The 19,336-nt window shown below is 41.3% G+C and overlaps 1 protein-coding gene across 2 annotated transcripts in view; it reads right to left on the bottom strand.

The window, feature by feature from the left end:
* Positions 1 to 3,370: 3,370 nt before the first annotated feature.
* Positions 3,371 to 19,336, bottom strand: part of wnt7bb (wingless-type MMTV integration site family, member 7Bb) — a 28,559-nt gene continuing 12,593 nt past the window's right edge. For both annotated transcript variants that reach the window (XM_070907607.1, XM_070907606.1), the window contains exons 3-4: positions 7,588 to 7,859; positions 3,371 to 3,850 (exon numbers count right to left, since the gene is read on the bottom strand). In XM_070907607.1, coding sequence (XP_070763708.1) covers positions 3,371 to 3,850; positions 7,588 to 7,859 — 752 coding nt within the window. The remainder of the gene's footprint in view (positions 3,851 to 7,587; positions 7,860 to 19,336) is intronic.

The following is a 19,336-nucleotide window of genomic DNA, read 5'->3' as shown; positions in this document are numbered from 1 at the left end:
GCTTGATTTATTTATTTTTGATTTTTAATGATTTATGCTTCCTAATGCATTTGCCAGTTACTATATTAAGCGTGGTTGGAATGTTTGAATAACAGACTTCTACATAAAGTTTGGCTTCAAACCTGGACACACACAATGACCAGATTTAATGTGTGTGTTTTTCTTCAAAGGGAGAGACTTTATGAAAATAATAGCTTTGGATATTTGTTGGAACAGTCAATATGGGCAACTGAACACTGAATGGGATCATTCTTGTACCAACATGCGTTGAGCAATAAAATGAAGAATGTGGATCTCTTACTCAGGGTTCAGGGATAAACTTTCTCGTATGTTTCATAATACAATTCATCATTGAATTAAAGACACATCAGCTTTTTATGTGTGGAAATGTATTTGCATCCTTGTCAAGGGATTTTTTTGAAATGCCTCAAGTTAGAGTTATTTTAATCTCTTTCAGAAGAAAATATAAAATTCAGAATGAGTCTATATGCTAGATATGTTATATTAATAAGTTACTTTTGACTGAGTAAATATGCAAATCTATTTACATGACCACTGTTTAATCCATCTGAGTAGCACCTCTACTGAAATAAAATAAGTTATAGACTGATGCACATACAACATACTAAACTGCACTAGATGATTAATCATGCAAAGTGCAAGACTAGGCTACATCAGTCTCTAAATCTCTAAAATATGTGGCTATTATTAATGTGCAAAAGTTATAATACATTCTAAACCTATTAATTAATATGTAAACCAAAAGATAAACTGGCCTGTATAGTCTGTAAACCTCACATGACCTTGAAAAATATGGTATCATAGATTATAACTTAATAGTCAGCAACAACATGAATATCCCAACAAAACAAAAAGTGGTTATAATATAAAGTGCCACAAAGCACTGCACATTCTCTGCCCAAATCCGAGTATTACCCTATGGTTTTCCTCTTTCACACTGCATGAATTAAAGAAATAATAATAATTTGACATTTTGGGAAATTCAATTTTCACTTTCTTGCCAACTGTTAAATGAGAAGATAGGTACCACTCTCATGTCTGTGCGTCAAGTTTGAAGCTAGAGCCAGAAGACAATTAGCTTAGCTTAGCAGGGTGAAACAGCTTGCTTGTCTCTCTCAACAGTGAAAAGAAATACAACAACACCTTTGAAGCTTACTAATGAACACAATGTATCTTGTTTGTCAAATCTGTACAGAGACATGTCAAAAGGATAAACTGTGGTTTTAGGGGAGAATTAAATGCTGAAACAATTTCTTGGGAACAACATCAAGGAGCGCTGACTTACTTCAGTTTTGTCGTCACCAGCAACCAGCTGAGACGCTGCACAAAGGTACTGTTGTAGTTGAAGTAATAATTACCGCACCTAACTCATTTTTATAGTTTTGGCCATCATTCCTATCAATTATGATAACGTTACATACCAAGTTAATAGCAAGGATCTGGGAATGTTGAGACATTGCATAAATAGAGGTTAGCTGAAGTTATTTGGAGGAGAAAACAAAGGCGAACTGTAAAATTGTTGCTCCCACTGTCTGTTCAGACCATCCATCACAGTTGACAAGACTGGTTCAACTTTGACCGAGTGTACTGGCTGTAGTTGTGCACTGATTATAACCTCCTTTTTGGGTACGCTCACTATTGTCTTTACCAACAAAGGGGTTTAGATAATCTGGGTAAATTGTTGGCTGGTTTTACAACCTTTCTCAACTTTCTCACCATCTGACTTTTTGCCGTTTTTTGCCCTGTCTGACTCTGCTGTATCAGGGTGTTCCCAGATCTCAGCAATTACTTTGGTGAGCACAATGTTATTATAACTGACAGAAATTATGTTCAAAACTCCTGAAATAAGATCCAAGTTGTAATAAACTGGAATTATCCTTTAACGTCGAGGCAGAACAGAGCTAATCTAGCCAGGAGCAAAATCCCCCTATAGCCCTAATGAGAACAAACAAGTGTAAATCATCTGACCTAAAGTTCGCCTTGTGTCAAGTGAATTCATACTTTGAACTATAAACTTGTCCAACAGCGTATTAGGCGAAATAATAACCTCTTCTTTAGGTTTTGTTACGTCTGCGATTATATGCATGGGTGTGTAGTTGTAACTTTAACTAACTTTGTATCTTTTTAAATATCTATCTACTTTAGCAATGAACTGCCAAACTGAGTCAAATGGGAGTTTATTTAGTTTTTATGAGTCGTGTCTGAATAGAAAATATCAGTGCAGCACTCAACAACACATCCAGCAACATATCAGTTTCATGTTTAATGAATTGAGGAAGGATCTCTGCAGTTAAATAATTTTTTTTTCTTGCTACGTCTATTAACTGAAATTGCAAAAGCATCTAAATAGATGTTACTGCTCTGGGCGAAAAGGACTGCAAACTATGCTACAGTAAAATAGAACCAAGGTGTTTGAATGTGAAACACACTGTAATGATGTTTTTTGTTGTCAACACACTTGAAACCTTTTTTTTTTCTTTTTAAGAAAAGATGAGGTGTTTTACGGATTGGGGGATCATTTTCTAATAGACACACATCTTCAGTCAGAGTTTCTAAAAAGTATTTTTCTTTACACTTAGTACAAAAAAGACATCTCTACCCGTTAGTGCTTCGTTTTAAGATACTATAACATAAATAAACAATTTATTTTCAGTGTTCAGAACAGACAGTTCCAGTGTGACTGGAAAACTAACATACTCCACCATATTCCAGTTGGCAGCAGAGGGTTTAACAGAGTTCTCCACTCATTTTGGCGCACCCCAACGCACCATACTTACAAAATGTTCTTCATTTCTACAAACCTCCAACATAAGTCCCAACCAATTTGGGGGGTCTTTCATGTCAAGATTCACTTTTGCTCCCCTTTAGTGAAAATACGACAAAACTCTTAAAAGTTTTCAATCAAAGACTTGACAAATCTCTCCCAGTCACAACCTCATCAGCTGCTGTCATTTTGATCAACTCCCAGGTTACTGTGTTTCCTCTCCATGCACGAGTCTCTTGTGAATTTAACTATTACAATCCCAGAGTGCAAAGCACAGTTCCCACCGAGGGCCTCATTCATTACCTGTAGTCCCAACTTCACTGTGGATACATCAGTACATGAGCACAATCTCTATGTGACAGTAAAGTTCTGGGGTATTACCTACTGATATTTAGCATGTACTTTCTGAAAAGAAATTAGATAGATTCTGCTGTGCAAAACGATGCCATGAAGAGCTGATAGTGTAAATTCCATTCCTTTTATTTCAAAATCTTTCACTGGTCCACGTCACACTTTTATCGCTCGCTTGAGTCTTCCTCATTCAGTTAGTCCTTGGCGCCTCACTTCCTGGAGTTCCTCGTGTCCTTATTTGCAGGTAAACACCTCCGTCCTCTCGCTGCACGTGTTGCACTTGACGAAGCAGCACCATTGGAACTTACAATTGCACTGCCACACTTTGGTGTACTGGTGTGTATTGTAGCCCCGCCCGCAGCACATAAGATCGCAGCCGTCTGTATGTGGCGAGGTGCGGTTGCACAGGCGTCCCTGGGTGCCCACGCTCCCCGTGGCTGCGTCCTCCTCGCAGTAGTTGGGCGACCTCTCGATGTAGACGAGGTCTGTCTCCATGGGCTTGCGGTAGCCCTGAGTCTGCTTCACCTTGAGGTGGGTGGGCTGGCGCAGTCGGCTAGCCCGGACTACCTCCACATGCACGGCTTCGTTGTACTTGTCCTTGAGTACGTAGCCAATCTCACGGAACTTGGGAAGTGTAGTCCAACAGGTCTTGGTGGTGCAGGAGCCCGAGACACCGTGGCACTTGCACTCTAGCTTCATCCTTTCTTCTAGTACCTGTAGAGTAATAGAGAAAACAAAATAGTTGAACAAAACTGCAACAAATACAGACATTAAATTTGACTCCCAACCCAAAATTAATGTAAGGACAGAGGACAAACCCCATGTCACTCTTAAAAGGTCAGTTCACCGAAATTGGGAATACTTTCTCAGTAACCTCCTGTTTATACCTTATCACTGCAAATGCAAAAACAACATACCAGTAAGATTTCTCAAATTGATACATCCACTGTATTCTCACCATGTACCAAGCCACTGACATTTTACTAGATGAAAGATATTTATTTGAAATTTTGTGTAAAAACTGTGATGGCAATGGGGCATTTCTTTAACTGCAGCCATGCTTCTAGTTAGTTATGATTGTGCTGGCAGCTTATGCTGTAAATCCGGCGCATTTATGCTACAGGTAGTTAAATTTGACAGTCAGAAACTGCAAATCTGGCTTGAGCGCAGAGTGACAGAACTCTGTGAAGTGGGCAAATCCAAGCATATCTGAATTTGCGGTCATGGATGACATGCTGTTGCATGTCCTGAAGGGGGGAAAATTGCACTTACTGGTAATATTCCATCCTGTAATTTTGTCTACCTTCCCTAAACCACATCAATGACAGAAAAAAAACATGGATCTCATACAGCTATCAATCATCTTGGATAATTTGAGTCCAGATTATTGTGTCATTAAATGTGTTGCACATGCAGTACAAAACAAAGACAAACTCAATTAATTGTTTACAGCTGGACAAGAGGCATGAGGTTTATTTGACTGCTCAAACAACATTGTGATAAACAGAAGAAAGCAGTGTTGCCACATGCTTGAAAGTGGATCACAGTTATAAATTCAGATGCTTTTAGTCAAAAAGTCATTTTAAATGCAATAACGTCGATTTTTTTTAGGTTATGCCCTTACTTAGACATGGACTTAATTTCTCTTTGAGGTTATCTCCAACATATGGTACACAGGGCAGAATGTCTTCTCTTTGGTGCCTAATCCTGGGGCATATGGGAAATATTGTGCACTGTTGTCAGTATTTAAGTGTCAATCCTTGGCCCCGTGGGACTAAGAAACTAAAAAACCCCAAAATAAAAACTGTGCCCTCTTCATTTTCTGCTGAACTGTTCTCAAAGGCAGAAGAACAGAGGAAAGAGGGGGTGGAGTTCGAATGGGTCATATTAACACGTCTGTAATAGTCCTGACATGACTCCTTTAACCAAATTAGGAACCCCCGACTTGCTTGAACGAAGCATGTGTCATTGTTGTATAAGATGTAAGTTTGGTTGGCAGGGCATTTTTCCAGTGCAGCTTTTTCCTGGCACCTCGCCTCGCCAGCGGCACAAGTCATCATTTCTATCAGACACTTACGAAATGTACACATGAGTTGTTCAATATCTCTGTCTGTCTTGTCCATGGACTCATGTGGTCACAGTTTCCCGATTTGAGGACATTTGATTGAAACAACATGAGCTCCCCCGACTTCATAAAAGCCGGGGTCAGCTATCAATCTGCCCTCGGATGTTGATTCAGAATAAGGATTTCCAAAAATGTATAGCACAAAAACCACAAGGAATGCCTGGCATAAGGAGTCTGACAGATGCATGGAAACATTTACTTAAACTGTGTCCATCAAAGTCTCTGATCTGTTATTAATTAGTCCAATATGACCAGATTCCCATCTAAAGATCACTTGTCAAACACATAGCCCCAACGCAAGATGAAAGAGATGTGATGATTCACTGGGTGTTCTTTTACATTCGGTTTAGTCACGAAATCTATTATAATTATAGTTTTCTGTTTCGGTGAATAGAAAACAAAATCTCAGCTGGATCCCATTGGAGGCACAACTTCCTTCCTCATCAGAATCAGTATCATTTTTATCAGCTCATTTGTCTTGAATATATTGGTGTTGAGACTCTTTTTTTTATACAAAATGTCTTGGTAAGTGCTGGCACATGATACAAGAACAAACTGAACTCTCTTGCAGTGGACAGGGAAAACAAACAAGATCTATTAATCTTACAAGTGAACTATTTTTCACAATAAAGAAAGCCCAGCAGAAAGGGGAAGTGTATTCTGATTAAGTATCTTGTATCCAGATGAAATCCAGATGCAACTTAATATACCTTGGTTTACACTTAGCCATAAAAATGGGTCTCTGTTGGCCAGATGACAAATCTGATGGCAATCTGTCTAGGTTTTCTCGGGCTACATGCAAATCACGGTCGACACTGAAGTCCAGAGGGTGGCGGTAATCCACCAAAAGCTGTTCAGTAACTTCCAAGAACGCAAGAAAAACTTGTTCACTGTAGCAGTTTAGTTACAACACTTAACAGATAGCAATGATGGCGAGCTAGCTAACATCTGTCCATAAACTAACACACATTCATGATGAATCACATTTATGGACAAGACTAAAGTTTTATCTCCAGAGATGTTTTAAACAATCATATTTCAATCCATCTCAAATGCTTCTTAGCTGTTTGATCTGGTAGCTATCCACCAAAGATGCATGAAATGACTAAGTGTAAATGGGGTCAAACAAAGTGAGTGTAAACCAAGAGAAGGCTCAGACTTTGGTATCCTTAATAACCTCTTCCAGTCAAAGAAAGATTTCGCCTTCCCACTGTCTCAGCAAAGAGGAAATCTGACTTTTGCACATCCTTCTAGAATCCGAGTTTCCGAGCCCCAGAGTGGGAACAGCAACAGTGCCAACTCCAACCCTGACAGTCCAACATGCCAGCACCCTGGCATGCAGCACAGACCCTATCAGTCTGCTGTGTTAACACCGGCATTGTCGGCCTGCTTTCACACCCTGAATAGACGCAGTCAAATGGCAGTGACATGTTTTGGTATTGTGCAGAGAACTGCAATAATATCCTGTCCCTGACTTTACACTTCATAATTCCATGAAAGAAACTGGAAAGAGGGGATGGCAGTCCTCCATCTGGCAACCATTGGCCAGGCCCTATTTTCCCAGTGGACACGATAAAGCCCAAGTTATTAATTAGATCCATTTGTCAATATAACATCATCTCTTCTCTTTCATTTACCTCTCACACTCTTTCCCTCTCTCTTTTTCTGTCCCCCGTGACTGCTCTTGGATGACTAATAGCAAACAAACATGTCCATAATGAAGTTTGCCAACACACTCTCTCAGAAATAAAAGACGCCCTCTTAGAATGGAAAGAAATGTCAATTATTGGCTGAGGCAAAACAAGCTGCTGAAAGGCAAACTGGGTGATCAATCAATCAGCAACTTGGTCAATCACAGTCTTTTGTCACATGACTGTGTGGCTTTTTAGCTCTTTATCTGGGACTGTTTGCTCTTCTGCAAAGGAACACATTAACACACGCATCTTTGCATCCATGCAGGAACACATGCATGTCAAGTATTGAGTCATAAAATATTTTGTCTTTAGAGGAAGATTATCTCATGGCATCTATTTTCAAGGACTCATTCCGCTTTATTACAACTTGAGTCTGGGTTCCGTCATTTTGGCCATCATTTCTATCGCTTATGATAACATCGTACTCAGAAGAATAATTGCTGGGAGCTGGAAGCTCAGCAACATCGCTACAACAAAGTGGAGGCAAGAAACATGAGCAGTAAAACAATCTGCCAAGTTGTAAACAAACTTAAACAGTTTAGCCAGATTATCTAAATCTGTTGCTCTCTCTGGACCACTTCTGGAAAAACACTTGCAGCAAAGCATCTGAGATTATGAGAAAGCCTCTTTACCTTTCTGCCTGCCTCATTGTTATGCAAGTTCATTAGGCGGCGTGGTGTCTTTTTGATCTCGCGGGCATCCACAAAGCGGCGAGAGAACTCAATTCCGTACTTGATGTCGGCCGAGCAGCCCCCCCACTTCCAGCCTTCCTCCTGATTGTAATACCCCTGCTTCTCCCGGTCGCAGCCGCACTGGCTCAGGTTGCCCTGGCTGCACGCCGCTGTGATAGCGTGGGCCACCCCTGCCGCTGTGATGGCGTAGGTGAACGCTGCTTCCCGACTGCCTGAAAGAGGGAAAAAAGATTTTTGTTTAGAAATACTGGGATGATATGTTAGCATGTGTAGATGATTTTTTATAACTACCACACTTCTTTCACTTTTACTATAGCAAAATACTAAACCCAGTTACTGTAGTTACAGTACACGTTTAGCACCACAGGCATTAAAGACTCATATAAACATATGTCAGACGAAAATTAAGATTTATGATTAACAGTTATATCCTGCCTTTGTTATAACCCAAATATCTTTTGTATATTAGCTGTTTTAGTGAGAATTCACTTTCCATTCTTTTCTAATATTGTAAAAATGCAAGTCCTTATTAGGGCAAACGCTGACCACTGTCACCTTCTGCACAGCAAACTTTCAACATGCCAGTCATGCCAGTCACATTATGAGATGCAGCAGAGATTTTGACCCTGATAAACAGCACAGAAATTCCAAGTTTGCTTCATCATCTTGATAAGCCACCAATTTTTCCTTCCCTCTCCTACACAGCTTCCCTCCTGCACCTTGGTAGAAATGTGGTCATATTTCCAACCGCAAAGTCTTTGGGCCCAGCCTGCGAGAGTGCAGTGTTGGAATTCCAGTGTGGGGAGAGCTGGTCTAGGTGCTGTCCAAAGTGCTGAATTCCTCTACAGGAGCACCTTGTACTGCTGCCCACACTGCAAACAGCTGGGGTCTGCAGGTCTCGCTGCCTCACTCACACTGCTCACTGACAAGAAAGGAGACACTCTGGAGAGCAAGAGCCAGATGGTACCAAGACTGCACAAGATAAGATCATCAGCAGATAAACCTAAACACGATCTTTTTCTTTTACCTGTGCTGTGTGTTATACTGTAAGTAATGATGCGTGAAAATGGTATAAATCAATTTTCCATTATTCTATATGAGCTGAGAAATTTCTTTGACTGCTTGGGCTTATGCCAATGGATAAAATGTTAAATGCACCGTCATCAAGCAAAATTAAGGCACAGTTTCAGGGTTCTGAAAAAGTTGATATTTTACACTTAATATGTTTACATAAAGAAACTTTGAATAATTAAGTCTTGTGGAAACAAATTTACGCTCAATGCTTATTTTGATTTGTTTGATGTTGAGAATTTTTTCAATTATGAAATTCATTTTAAAACATCAGAAAATTAAGAAAACCCCAGAGCCCAATGTGGTGTCTTTACCTTTCCCGTTTTTTGACCAACGGTCCAGATCCCAAACATATTCAATTTAAAATGCTAATAAAATGGAGAAAAATAGCAAATCCTCACATTTGAGAGGGTGAAACTGGCAAATGTTGGATCCTCGATAAATGACCTAAATGATTTGGGGTCTGAATTGATTATCAGAATTGTTATTGATTCATTTTCTCTTAATCGACAAATTGTTTCAGCACTAAAATAGATTATGATTCTATCATGAAATCATGTTACTGAATAGCAGTTCTTTGGAATATCAATGATGGATTTAAGATGAAAAGGGAGCCAAAGGACTATGTTACACATTTAGCAGAAAGGTAGATGGCAACAACCATGCCATACCATTCCTTTCCCTTTCTAAATATCTCAGAGTCCTCTACTACTCTCCTAATGGCTACAGAGGGCTGGCTTAAAAGGCCTCCCCTGGTCTGAAACACACTGTGGGCTATTACAACCCCGGTCTCCCTTCAACTGGCAGTAATCTGGAAGGGGCCGAGCAGCAGAAACAAGGCTAACCGCAGAGCAGAGAGGAATGTTTTGTAAGTCTTTTGATGTATGTTGTGTAATGTACTCAGTTGCAATTATCTGAACCTCTCAAAAAAAAATGTTTTTTTTCCTGCACTTCGGAGAGCCAAAAGCTCCTTGATGATTTATCATTTCTTCAATGGCTTTCAGAGAAACAGCCAAGAAGCTTGTCGGCTCAGTTTGGCAACAAACTTCACTGTATTACTTCGGATATGAACAGCAACTAGCGTTCTGGACATTCAATTAAATGTCTGTTCAGTTCAAGTCACATTGATGTCAATGCAAGCTGGGCAAAGGATATATCAGATCATCTGTGGTCAGAGATTCCTCACAGATAGTCTAGTAACATCAAATAAGACGAACTGTAATCAGTCTTAATGAATTATGAGTTATTGGTGGATCATAACCAGTTAAATTGTAGTGCGCTGTATGTACATGGTCAAATGTGACAGATTCTCAATATGTCTTCAACAGAATGAAGTTTAAACAAAAATGCAAAACTTTCCAAAAGAGACCTCCAACAGTTTTGAATGTGGTCAAATGAAGAAATGAAGAAATAAACTTTGTAAACATTCAGTACCTACAATAAATAAACTGTCAGATATTGCAGACATACCTACAGTCGTGTCCACCAAGAACAGTAATAATATCCTACAATGAGCAAATGGAGGAAATGTTTACATCTGCAGCACCAAAGTACAACAATAAAGTGGAAATTATGAGGAAACCAAACACGGCTCAGACATGAGAGAAGAAAATACAGTATGGCCTGTCATGTTGCCTGACCAAATAAACATTTAACAATTTTAAAAGTTACTAGACGTAAAATCTGCTTATTTTACCTTATTTAATGGGCCCAGACAGTGCGGTCAGATAGAGCCAAGGCTGTTAGCGTTAGCTGGAGTCTAGCCTGGGCATGACTGCTTTGCAAATAGCAGAATAGTAAAATGTACTTATCTGTTGGGATTTGCCTACTGCCTAATTTTATGGAGCTTTTTTTTCAGCATTTAAAAAGTAATTTGCAGTAAGTACTTATAAATAAACTGCTTATATGCAGTCATTTGCAGCCGTTTTTTATTTCATTTCCTCTTCTGTCTTCAGATGGAATTTTTGCACCTCTTATTCTAGACTCAGGGGCATTTCTGAACTCTCAGAGACGTTTTCACCCAAAGCCACTGTTAATTTCCTATCTTGGCAGTGGTGCTGCAGAGCTAATACCATGGCCACAGGTTTGCCCGGTGGGGACTGACTCACAACCACTTGCTTCTTTGGTTAGCAACAGAGCTGTGCCCCACCAGCTTGTGGTGACATTGTGCTGCCCCCACCTCACACACATGCACGGATGCAGGCGCACAACCATAATGCATGTGCATTCACATGCATACATATGCACGCAAACACTCAGTGACCGGCCACATAATAAAAATACACTACACACTCACACTACCCTCCACCCTCACACACATGCACTGTTAAAAACACATTTGCACATAGACGCACAAACAGAGCGTCACTGTAATGTTTAAAACAGGATAAAGGCAGTTTCCAGAGAAAGGGTGGTTCCCTGAGCCATAGATGCATGCCCATTTCTGGGCCCATTGAGTTGTGCTGCTCATGGGGAAAATGATGATGATGGGGCTTGTACTGGTTGTCACCCCCTGGTGGGTCTGGCACTGCCAAGGCTCTGCCTGGCCATAATGAAAGCCAATTACACAAGCCATGGAACTGTGGCGATCAAGACCCTCTTTTTTCTTTGTGCAATGAACCAAAGAAGACATCGGAAATCAGACTTTTAGCACTTAAAATATGTTGCTGCTGGGTATAAATATCCATGTGATTAGATCCAATCTCCCTCTTGCCTATTCAATTCAAACCAAATCATATTATGTGTGACAATTATTTAAATCAAAAACATAAAAACTTAAGTCAAAGTTATTCACTCCACAGGAGTTATGCTTGGACTGAAGTAAAACTTATTTTCAGGTTAAAATACAAGTGAATAAGGACCCAAAGGTTCTGAGTGCACTGAACAAAACAAATATACTAACATAACCACAACCAGGAAACTCCATATTTAAACAACAATGCTCTGTTGTTTCGTGTTGGATGTTGTGTGTGCAACATCATTTTACTCCCGTGCCCTCAGGAAAGGAAGGCCCTGCTTTGCTGAACAGCCGTGCGGTTGAAATGCGGAGGAGAAAAAGCACCCATAACAGCAGCAGAAAGCCCTACAGAGGCTGGCCCCAGAGTCCTGACAGCCCTCCAGGAGGAACCACCCTGGGATAGCCTCGCTAGCTGCCAGTGGAAAATTGGAGTGACCAGAAAAACCTCAATGAACTTGGAAACATCCAGGAGAGAAGAATGGGGGAATATTAAACCAGATGTCTAATGGAGTTTAGTGGCAAGTGTCTGCTACACTATCCAAGAAAGTAAGGAAGAAGAAGATCAGCCTTGCTTCACTCAGAGCAGGTACAAGAGTTCATAAACAAGCATAAAATATCCTGTTATATCCCCATGTCAGGGACCAAAACCAAAGATGTAGTGAAGGCTACTGACTCAGTGTGCCTTGGCCTTCACATTAACTGACCACACCACTTTGGACACCGGCCCCTGCTGCAATGCCCGTCATGTCTTTTGACCATCTGCTGAAAGTGGGACACAAAAAGAAATCTCTGGATGTAGTGGCTCGCCGCTAAGACGGCAATCTGTGTTTAGAGCCGGAGGCAAGCACACCGCTAGACAAATTTCACATGACACAGCACAGGAGATTTACAACCGACGACACTATACAGGCAGTTCTGGTGTAGTATAGGCTAGCTGGTGTAGTAACACTGCCGCTGACCTCAACAGGCCTCACTTTCTTCACTGCTCACAGGCCAGGGTTAGGCTATGTTGCTGAATAGAAAGGAAAGGGAAAAGATATACTGAAGGGACTTCAGTGGAGGCCACTGTTCTGTCCAAAAACCAACCCAAGGTCAATTTTGTTGTGTGCCTATCTCATCAGATAGAGGGTTGAAATCTGAACTGAAGGAATCTATTTTCTTGAGACAGGTGAGACACTAAATGGGCAACAAACTGCAGGATATTACATCTTATACTCTGCATTACTTTTGCTTCTACTACTACTGTATATGTTGTGCATTTTAATGTTTAGTTTCTGGCACTGAGAAAGCTACTGACAACCTGAGTCAAATTCCTTGTTTGTGCCAGCATACTTGGCCACAAAACTTACTTCACATTCTGGAAATTAAGGTTGCACAAGCACATGAGAAGGTCTGCGGCCTAAGCAGGCTGCAGTGAGGCATGCAGACACAGAGCTGTAAGAGCACTGCAGCACAGATATGACTTCATTGCTGCAAAGGTGAGGAGGACCGGACATAATAAGAGGATACGAGAAAAAATTCAGCAGATGAAAAGGGCTTGAGAGAAGTAGTTTAGGCTGGAATACTGGTGGGGGTCTTGCCAAGTAAGAGGAAAACACTCGCACACACAAACACACACAGACCGGCAGAGCCCAGCCGTGCAGTTGAATGGCCTCTCTACACAAGACAAGCCTGTTGGTGGAGCAGTGAAGGGGAAAGCTTTTTAAAGGCCCCCTCATCCCGGACATGCACTCACACCCCGGGGACAGAGGAGGATTGGATTGCATAAGAAATTACATTTCAACCACACAACGTTACACTGGAGTTTTAGGGCTTCATGTCCATTAGGCGCAAGGACATCCTGTCACGGACAAATGGCACGACAGTGAACAAAGGGAAAAGTGTCACCTGCTGGTGGCCAGGAGTCCTTACACTTGTGGTGATGTTGACTGACAGTATATTACAAACAGGACAGGAAACTTTTCTTTTCATCTAGAGGACAAGGCAGTTGAAAATTCCCAAAACTCACATGCCACTTTGCCTAAATTACCAGCCAACTATATGGAAAGGGAGATAACCAAAGTATTTAAGATTACTCTTTCTCAAGCCGCATGTAGATTCACTGATTTTAAACCAAATCTTGTTGAAGGTTTTCCTACTTATTCCTCCTACTCTCTCTGTCTCCAAATAAAGTGAAAACTCTAGAGCCAAGAAAGTCCCTACTCTTCATTTAAAAAAAAGCAAAAATTACCCTTTGTACAGCAAGATAAAATATGAAACATACCACCAAAAACTGCTGCAAAAGAGTGAACCAAACAGAAATCTGAAACACTTTTAGGCTTTTTTATCGCTGATTGTGAGTGTAAGTTTGTGTACACTCAAAACAAAGTTATTTATTACACTGCATATATATAATAAAGTCGTGACACCCAAAATACTTAAAAAACTCTGTAACCAAAGCCGTGCCGGCGCTGGAACTGTGACTCCAGGGCCCCAAGGAAGGGGAAGAAAGTTGGAGGAAAACCCCTTGCTTTGTATACCAATCACTGAACTGACTAATGCGCTCTGTACTACTGTTTTCCGTTCCGCTTTATGTACCGTTGCTATGAACATATGCTCCCAGCAAATTATAGACAAAGTTGTGGTCCGTGAGGTTTGCAGCTTGAGGAATTAGCACAGCCATGTTCCTGTACAATAAAATAATATTGTTTTACCAGAACTAGGCTCCACATTCTCAGTGTACTCACATCATGGAGCTGGGGAAGTGACACGCTTTGGCGCTGCTCTTACTGTAGGGTCCCGAGTTTGATTCATATAATAAGGAGGGCTTTGAGAAGTAAAGCTAAAACAATTATGAGGGTATTTAACGTTGCTGGTATTAAATGCTGAGAATCTAAGTAAGCTGCCTCCCAGGCATAGAAAATTGGGCTGGCAGAAAACATCTCAAAAGCATCCTTTTTCTTCCCTGATCTCCCTGAGGTGAAGATAAAGCTTTTTGACTGAATACCGAGACTTGCTAAAACAGGCACAAATCCTTCTTCCCACCCTTTCATCCTAATAATGAGCCCAAATCAGGACCTCACCTGCTCAGATCGGGAAATGTAGGCCTGCATGTGCCGTACATGGTAATCATCAAGTTCATTTGAGGACAGTGTTGAGGATTTTCCGCTATTTCAATCCCATTTGACTTTGTTTCATCTTCAATGGGAACATATTTACTGAGATATATATCAATCCCACATCATATCATTGAAGATATCATTATCATCATCACTATAATCAGTGAGTCAAATATGCCACTGATGACATGTTTCCTTTCTCATTACAAAAGAAACCTCCAGACGTAACATTTCCATATTCGTTGATATTCATCAAACCCTCGAATAAAGCTCCAGGTCTCTTAACATCCTCTCCCTCCCACTTGTGTCTCTTTGCCTCAAACCCACTAACTCTCCCTCTCTCTGCGCTCTCACCTAAGTGGGCCAGTAGCGGTGTGATTGTTGGCACATGTAAATGTCCAGTGGCGGCCCTGCGTGTAGAGAATACAGTGATCGGCCTGGGATTGTGTGGAACAAAGCGCACTGTGAGATTACAGTTGATCCTCTTGCATCCTGTTTCCTCCTGCGTCTAGCAGCACTGGCAGACACAGACAGACGCAGATCCCACCGATAACACAGTGCCGCTGGGAGGGCAGGGGCGAATGACACACACACACACACACACACACACACACACAGGGGCCCGAGGGCCAGGGCCCAGAACGACCCCGGGCCACGTCAGCAGACAGACGGTGGGTGGGCAGGAGAGAGAGCGAGTGAGAGAGGGGTGAGGGAAAGGAGCGGGACCCCAGCTCCCGACACACCCACACAGTCTGAGAAAGAGACAGAGCTGGTGAATGAACAAGCGAAGGGCCCTGGCGAAGATAGCGCTGTTTGGTCGCGTAGGACGAGAGGCTCCACCCTAGATACAGACGCATGTTGTGGGCAGGGGATGTGAGACGAAACATTGGGAGAAAAAAAGTAAGCGATGACCTTTACCAAGCCGTGATGACCACAGCCCACACACTGTAGAACAACAAAACATCAGACTCCCCTATCTGATAAAGTTAGGGGAAAGATCCTACACATTGGGACACACACTCACACACACATATATATACGACGGCTCTGTTTTCTCTGGACTCACACAGAGGAGGGCAGAGAGGATTACGGCTACCCACATGATGATGGGCTGAAAAATAGGCCTTTTATCCACCACCGTTCCACCATAACACAATGCACGCATCATTTCCATGCTGTTATACGCACGGTATCAAGCACTTGGCTGGGAGTGAATCTGCAGTTTTGTTGGTAGCTCGGCACGGCGATGCATCAGAGATATTTTATCTTTTCGTGACAAAGCATCCTTTATAAAATATTTTATTTATTATTTATTTTATCTATCTATATGGGTTAACAGAATTGGGTGAATGATTACATACCTGAGTTTATTACAATTTGCATTTGAACTACAATTTGGCCAAAGGGTGTACAACCAACAAGAAACTAATCCCACAAAGGGAAAAACCTCGGCGGCAGTAAGATGATTGATGGTATTTTGGGAGAGTTCACCAGTGTCGGAGTATCTTTTTGTGTGCTCTTGAAAAAAAAAACCCGTTTTGAAGAATGACTGTTTGACTGTCTTTATTAAGCTAGTCCTGGGTATAACAAAGCCAAATGACTCAGATCTCAAACAGGATGATGTTGTAGTATTTTTTCAAGCAAGAATTTAACAGTGAAGCTTCACTCCCTAATGATGATGATAGCCTTTAAAATATGAGAAGCAAAGAAATCCGTTGAGTTTGTAGATTCATCATTTATTTTTCTTTAATCACTGTGTTGTCAATGTAGGTGGCTACAGTTACACTGTACGCCTGACTTGCTTTCAAGGCAGGAATGTTTATCCTGTAGCTGATATTTAACTTGAATGTCTGTTTTTAAGACGGCATCACCACATGATTTAAAAGGAGTTTGTTGAAAATGTTCAGCTGGTCAAAATTAATATTTCAACTCGCATTTCCTTTTACTTTGTCAAAACGGGGAAACAAAGCACGAATGGAACCACATGGTCATTTGAATAGATTTTCTCGTCCGTTCATTATTAGCCTAAGGTTGGACTGTGATGTTGTACTTGCATTCTGCGGGGATATGATTTCACCACAAATGACCATCAACTGATTCCGAGAAGGGGAAGGAGCTCCGCCAGTGCATTTATAATCTGCAAGTATTTTGTTGTCCTCAAACCAGGAGCTCGTAGTGCAGCGTATGAGAGGAGAAGTGCTAGATATGTGGGAGAAAGCAAATTGATCGCCAGTTTAAGCCTTCAACAACAAATAAAATGTGAGGATCATAATCATGAATAATTTGTTTTCATTTCACCTCATTTTATGTGTTAAATTGTTGTGACTCACATATTTTCGCCTGTGAAAATTGCTGTAAGGCCATTGTCTTCTGTTGTAACATTAGTTAAAGTGATCTGAAATGCCAAAGAATTGTCTTCAATCCGAGAACTGTTCAAGAGAATTTGATTGACACCACAATGATTCTGAAATAGGAGCCAAAGCCATAACCAATCTTTTTGATGTAAGAATGTGGAATGATATTAACTATTAGAATGCTGTTGTTCAAAATAGCTTAAGACATAAAATCCTGTACGTCTATCTACATTAAAACACTCCAAAACCTTCACTCTTCCACTCAAATACAGCTTTTTTAAAAGGGTGTGGAAAGTAAAACACAAAGCCAAAATCCAAACACTGCTATCAACCACATCCTCTTTACACTTATCCCCCTCCTCCTCCTCCACTAAACTGGGGATACAAAACCGACCTCAGTACTGACTTATGTCTAGCTAGTGCTACTCTCTGTCTGTTGTGACCTTTCCCCTCCTCTTAGAGGGAGCTCTGCTCGAGTCCTGCATCTCCAGCAACCCGATCAAGTACGTGCCTGTCCGGGAGTTCTTTCCACACAAGTGGTTTTCAATGAACCTGCTGACTTAAACATCCTTTATCTGACTAGACGCTGGTTTGGCCCCTGCAGCCCTGCAGTCCTGGCAGGTGGATCACCCACACTCTGAGCTTCCAAGGGGAGATGGGTAAACGAGGGAGGAGGGAGGGAGGGAGGGACTGGCTGGGAGGAGATACTATAAAGGAGGATGGTAAAATACAGACATGAACACACCCTCTATTCTCCAACCTCCCTTCAGTCTAAGCCTTCACCGTACTTTATACAACATTTTGCCACACTTACATACATTCATTTTTGGTAACTATTCAGACAGACAATTCTTATTTCTCTATCCTGTTATTCTGTTCTCAGAAATGAAGAGTTTCTAGTCATGAAGAACAGCTTGGGGTAACAACTCGGGGCCTATCTGAGGTAAATGACAGAGAGAGAGAGAGATGGAAAAAGAGTAAACTGAAGAGAAAGCGAAAGGGAGAGAGGTATGATGTAGGTCACATAGCACAACAGACATCTTTTCTGAAAGAGCCTTTTAGTGTCAAAGTAACATAAATAAAACAATGTCTGAGCATGTCGATCTGGTCTTCTTTAAACAACAGATCAATTCTAACCTCGGTGTTTGTACTGCTAAAAAATAATACACAGCAGTATTCCCTCTGCAGCAAGAGGGCTCACCTGCTCAAGTGCTACTATTCTTGTGCAAGGAGCCAGAGGCAGCGTGATTGAACTTTTGTAATATTTCAGTGCCGGCACAACAAGAAACCTCTTTCAGATGAAAAGCATGAAACAGGACGGTGACAAACTGGCTGGAAAGTCAAACAGAGAGTAACCAGAGCAGGCCGTTTTATGACAAGGGAGCCAGTGTTGGCCTTTGATGCTGAGTGTAGCCGTTGAAAGGTGTCCATTTTCAAGCTCTAATCGCCGACATCAAGTGCATTGCAATTTGAACGGAGCTGTAAGGTGTTCATAAGCAGGTCTTTTAAGTGAAGGGCATCTCCATTACAGGTGGTTAACCAGAGGAATGTCAATGGTACACAAGATGAGGCTTTTTTCAGTGTAGCTAAAACATAACATTAAAGAAGGAAACAAGTACAAATGTCCAGTAATTGTGGATCAAAAGCAACAGAATAACGTGTGTTCATTTGATACTGTATGTGTGTTAAAGTTGAAGCATGGGGCAAAGATCACTCACTGGATCTGAAGCACGTCAACTTATTATGTGAGATGTGTAACAGAAACCACATGGGGCTTTCGATGCACTTCACGCGTGGGTGAACACACTTAAATATGCATAATAAAAAGGCATCAACAAATCACAGGCATGGGTTCAGCCTTGACAGAAATATTTAAAATAGAATGATTCATCCAGAAACCAGGCCAAGTATTATGATTGGAGGATTGACCACGTTTGCCATTCTTATCCTGAAACCCCCTCTTTTCCTTCTGACTCGCTGATGGATTTGTCTAATTTTATTATTACTTCTTAATAGACTGCAAAAAGCCACTCAATAACAACCATTTCTGTTAGCACAGGATAATTGATTCCACATTTTTTACAGACTGAAGGTACCAACTCATGCCAGCACAATAGCAGGGCACAAGCGGAGGACTGCTAAATCTGCTTTTGCAGAGGAAACAGAGACGCACTTAAATTGCCAGTTTCAAATCTCACTGCGAGTTTATGGTGTTGTTCTCCAATTTGTCAGTTAGAGCATAATAAGGGTGCCAATGCTCTTTGCAAAACAGGGAAACTGTTGAGGGATAGAGCTGCAACAAGAATGGGGATGCTTTAATTTTCCATCAATTAATCCACCCTGAGGTCTTGTGTTCAGCAGAGTGTCAGGCAACAGGGAAGGTGCCAGCAGAAGCCATCCTCTGAACTGAGTACACTTTTCTGTTGACA

The sequence above is a fragment of the Enoplosus armatus genome, chromosome 6 (genome assembly GCF_043641665.1).
Source record: "Enoplosus armatus isolate fEnoArm2 chromosome 6, fEnoArm2.hap1, whole genome shotgun sequence".
Taxonomy (NCBI): domain Eukaryota; kingdom Metazoa; phylum Chordata; class Actinopteri; order Centrarchiformes; family Enoplosidae; genus Enoplosus; species Enoplosus armatus.
This window is presented reverse-complemented; position numbering and strand designations above follow the sequence as displayed.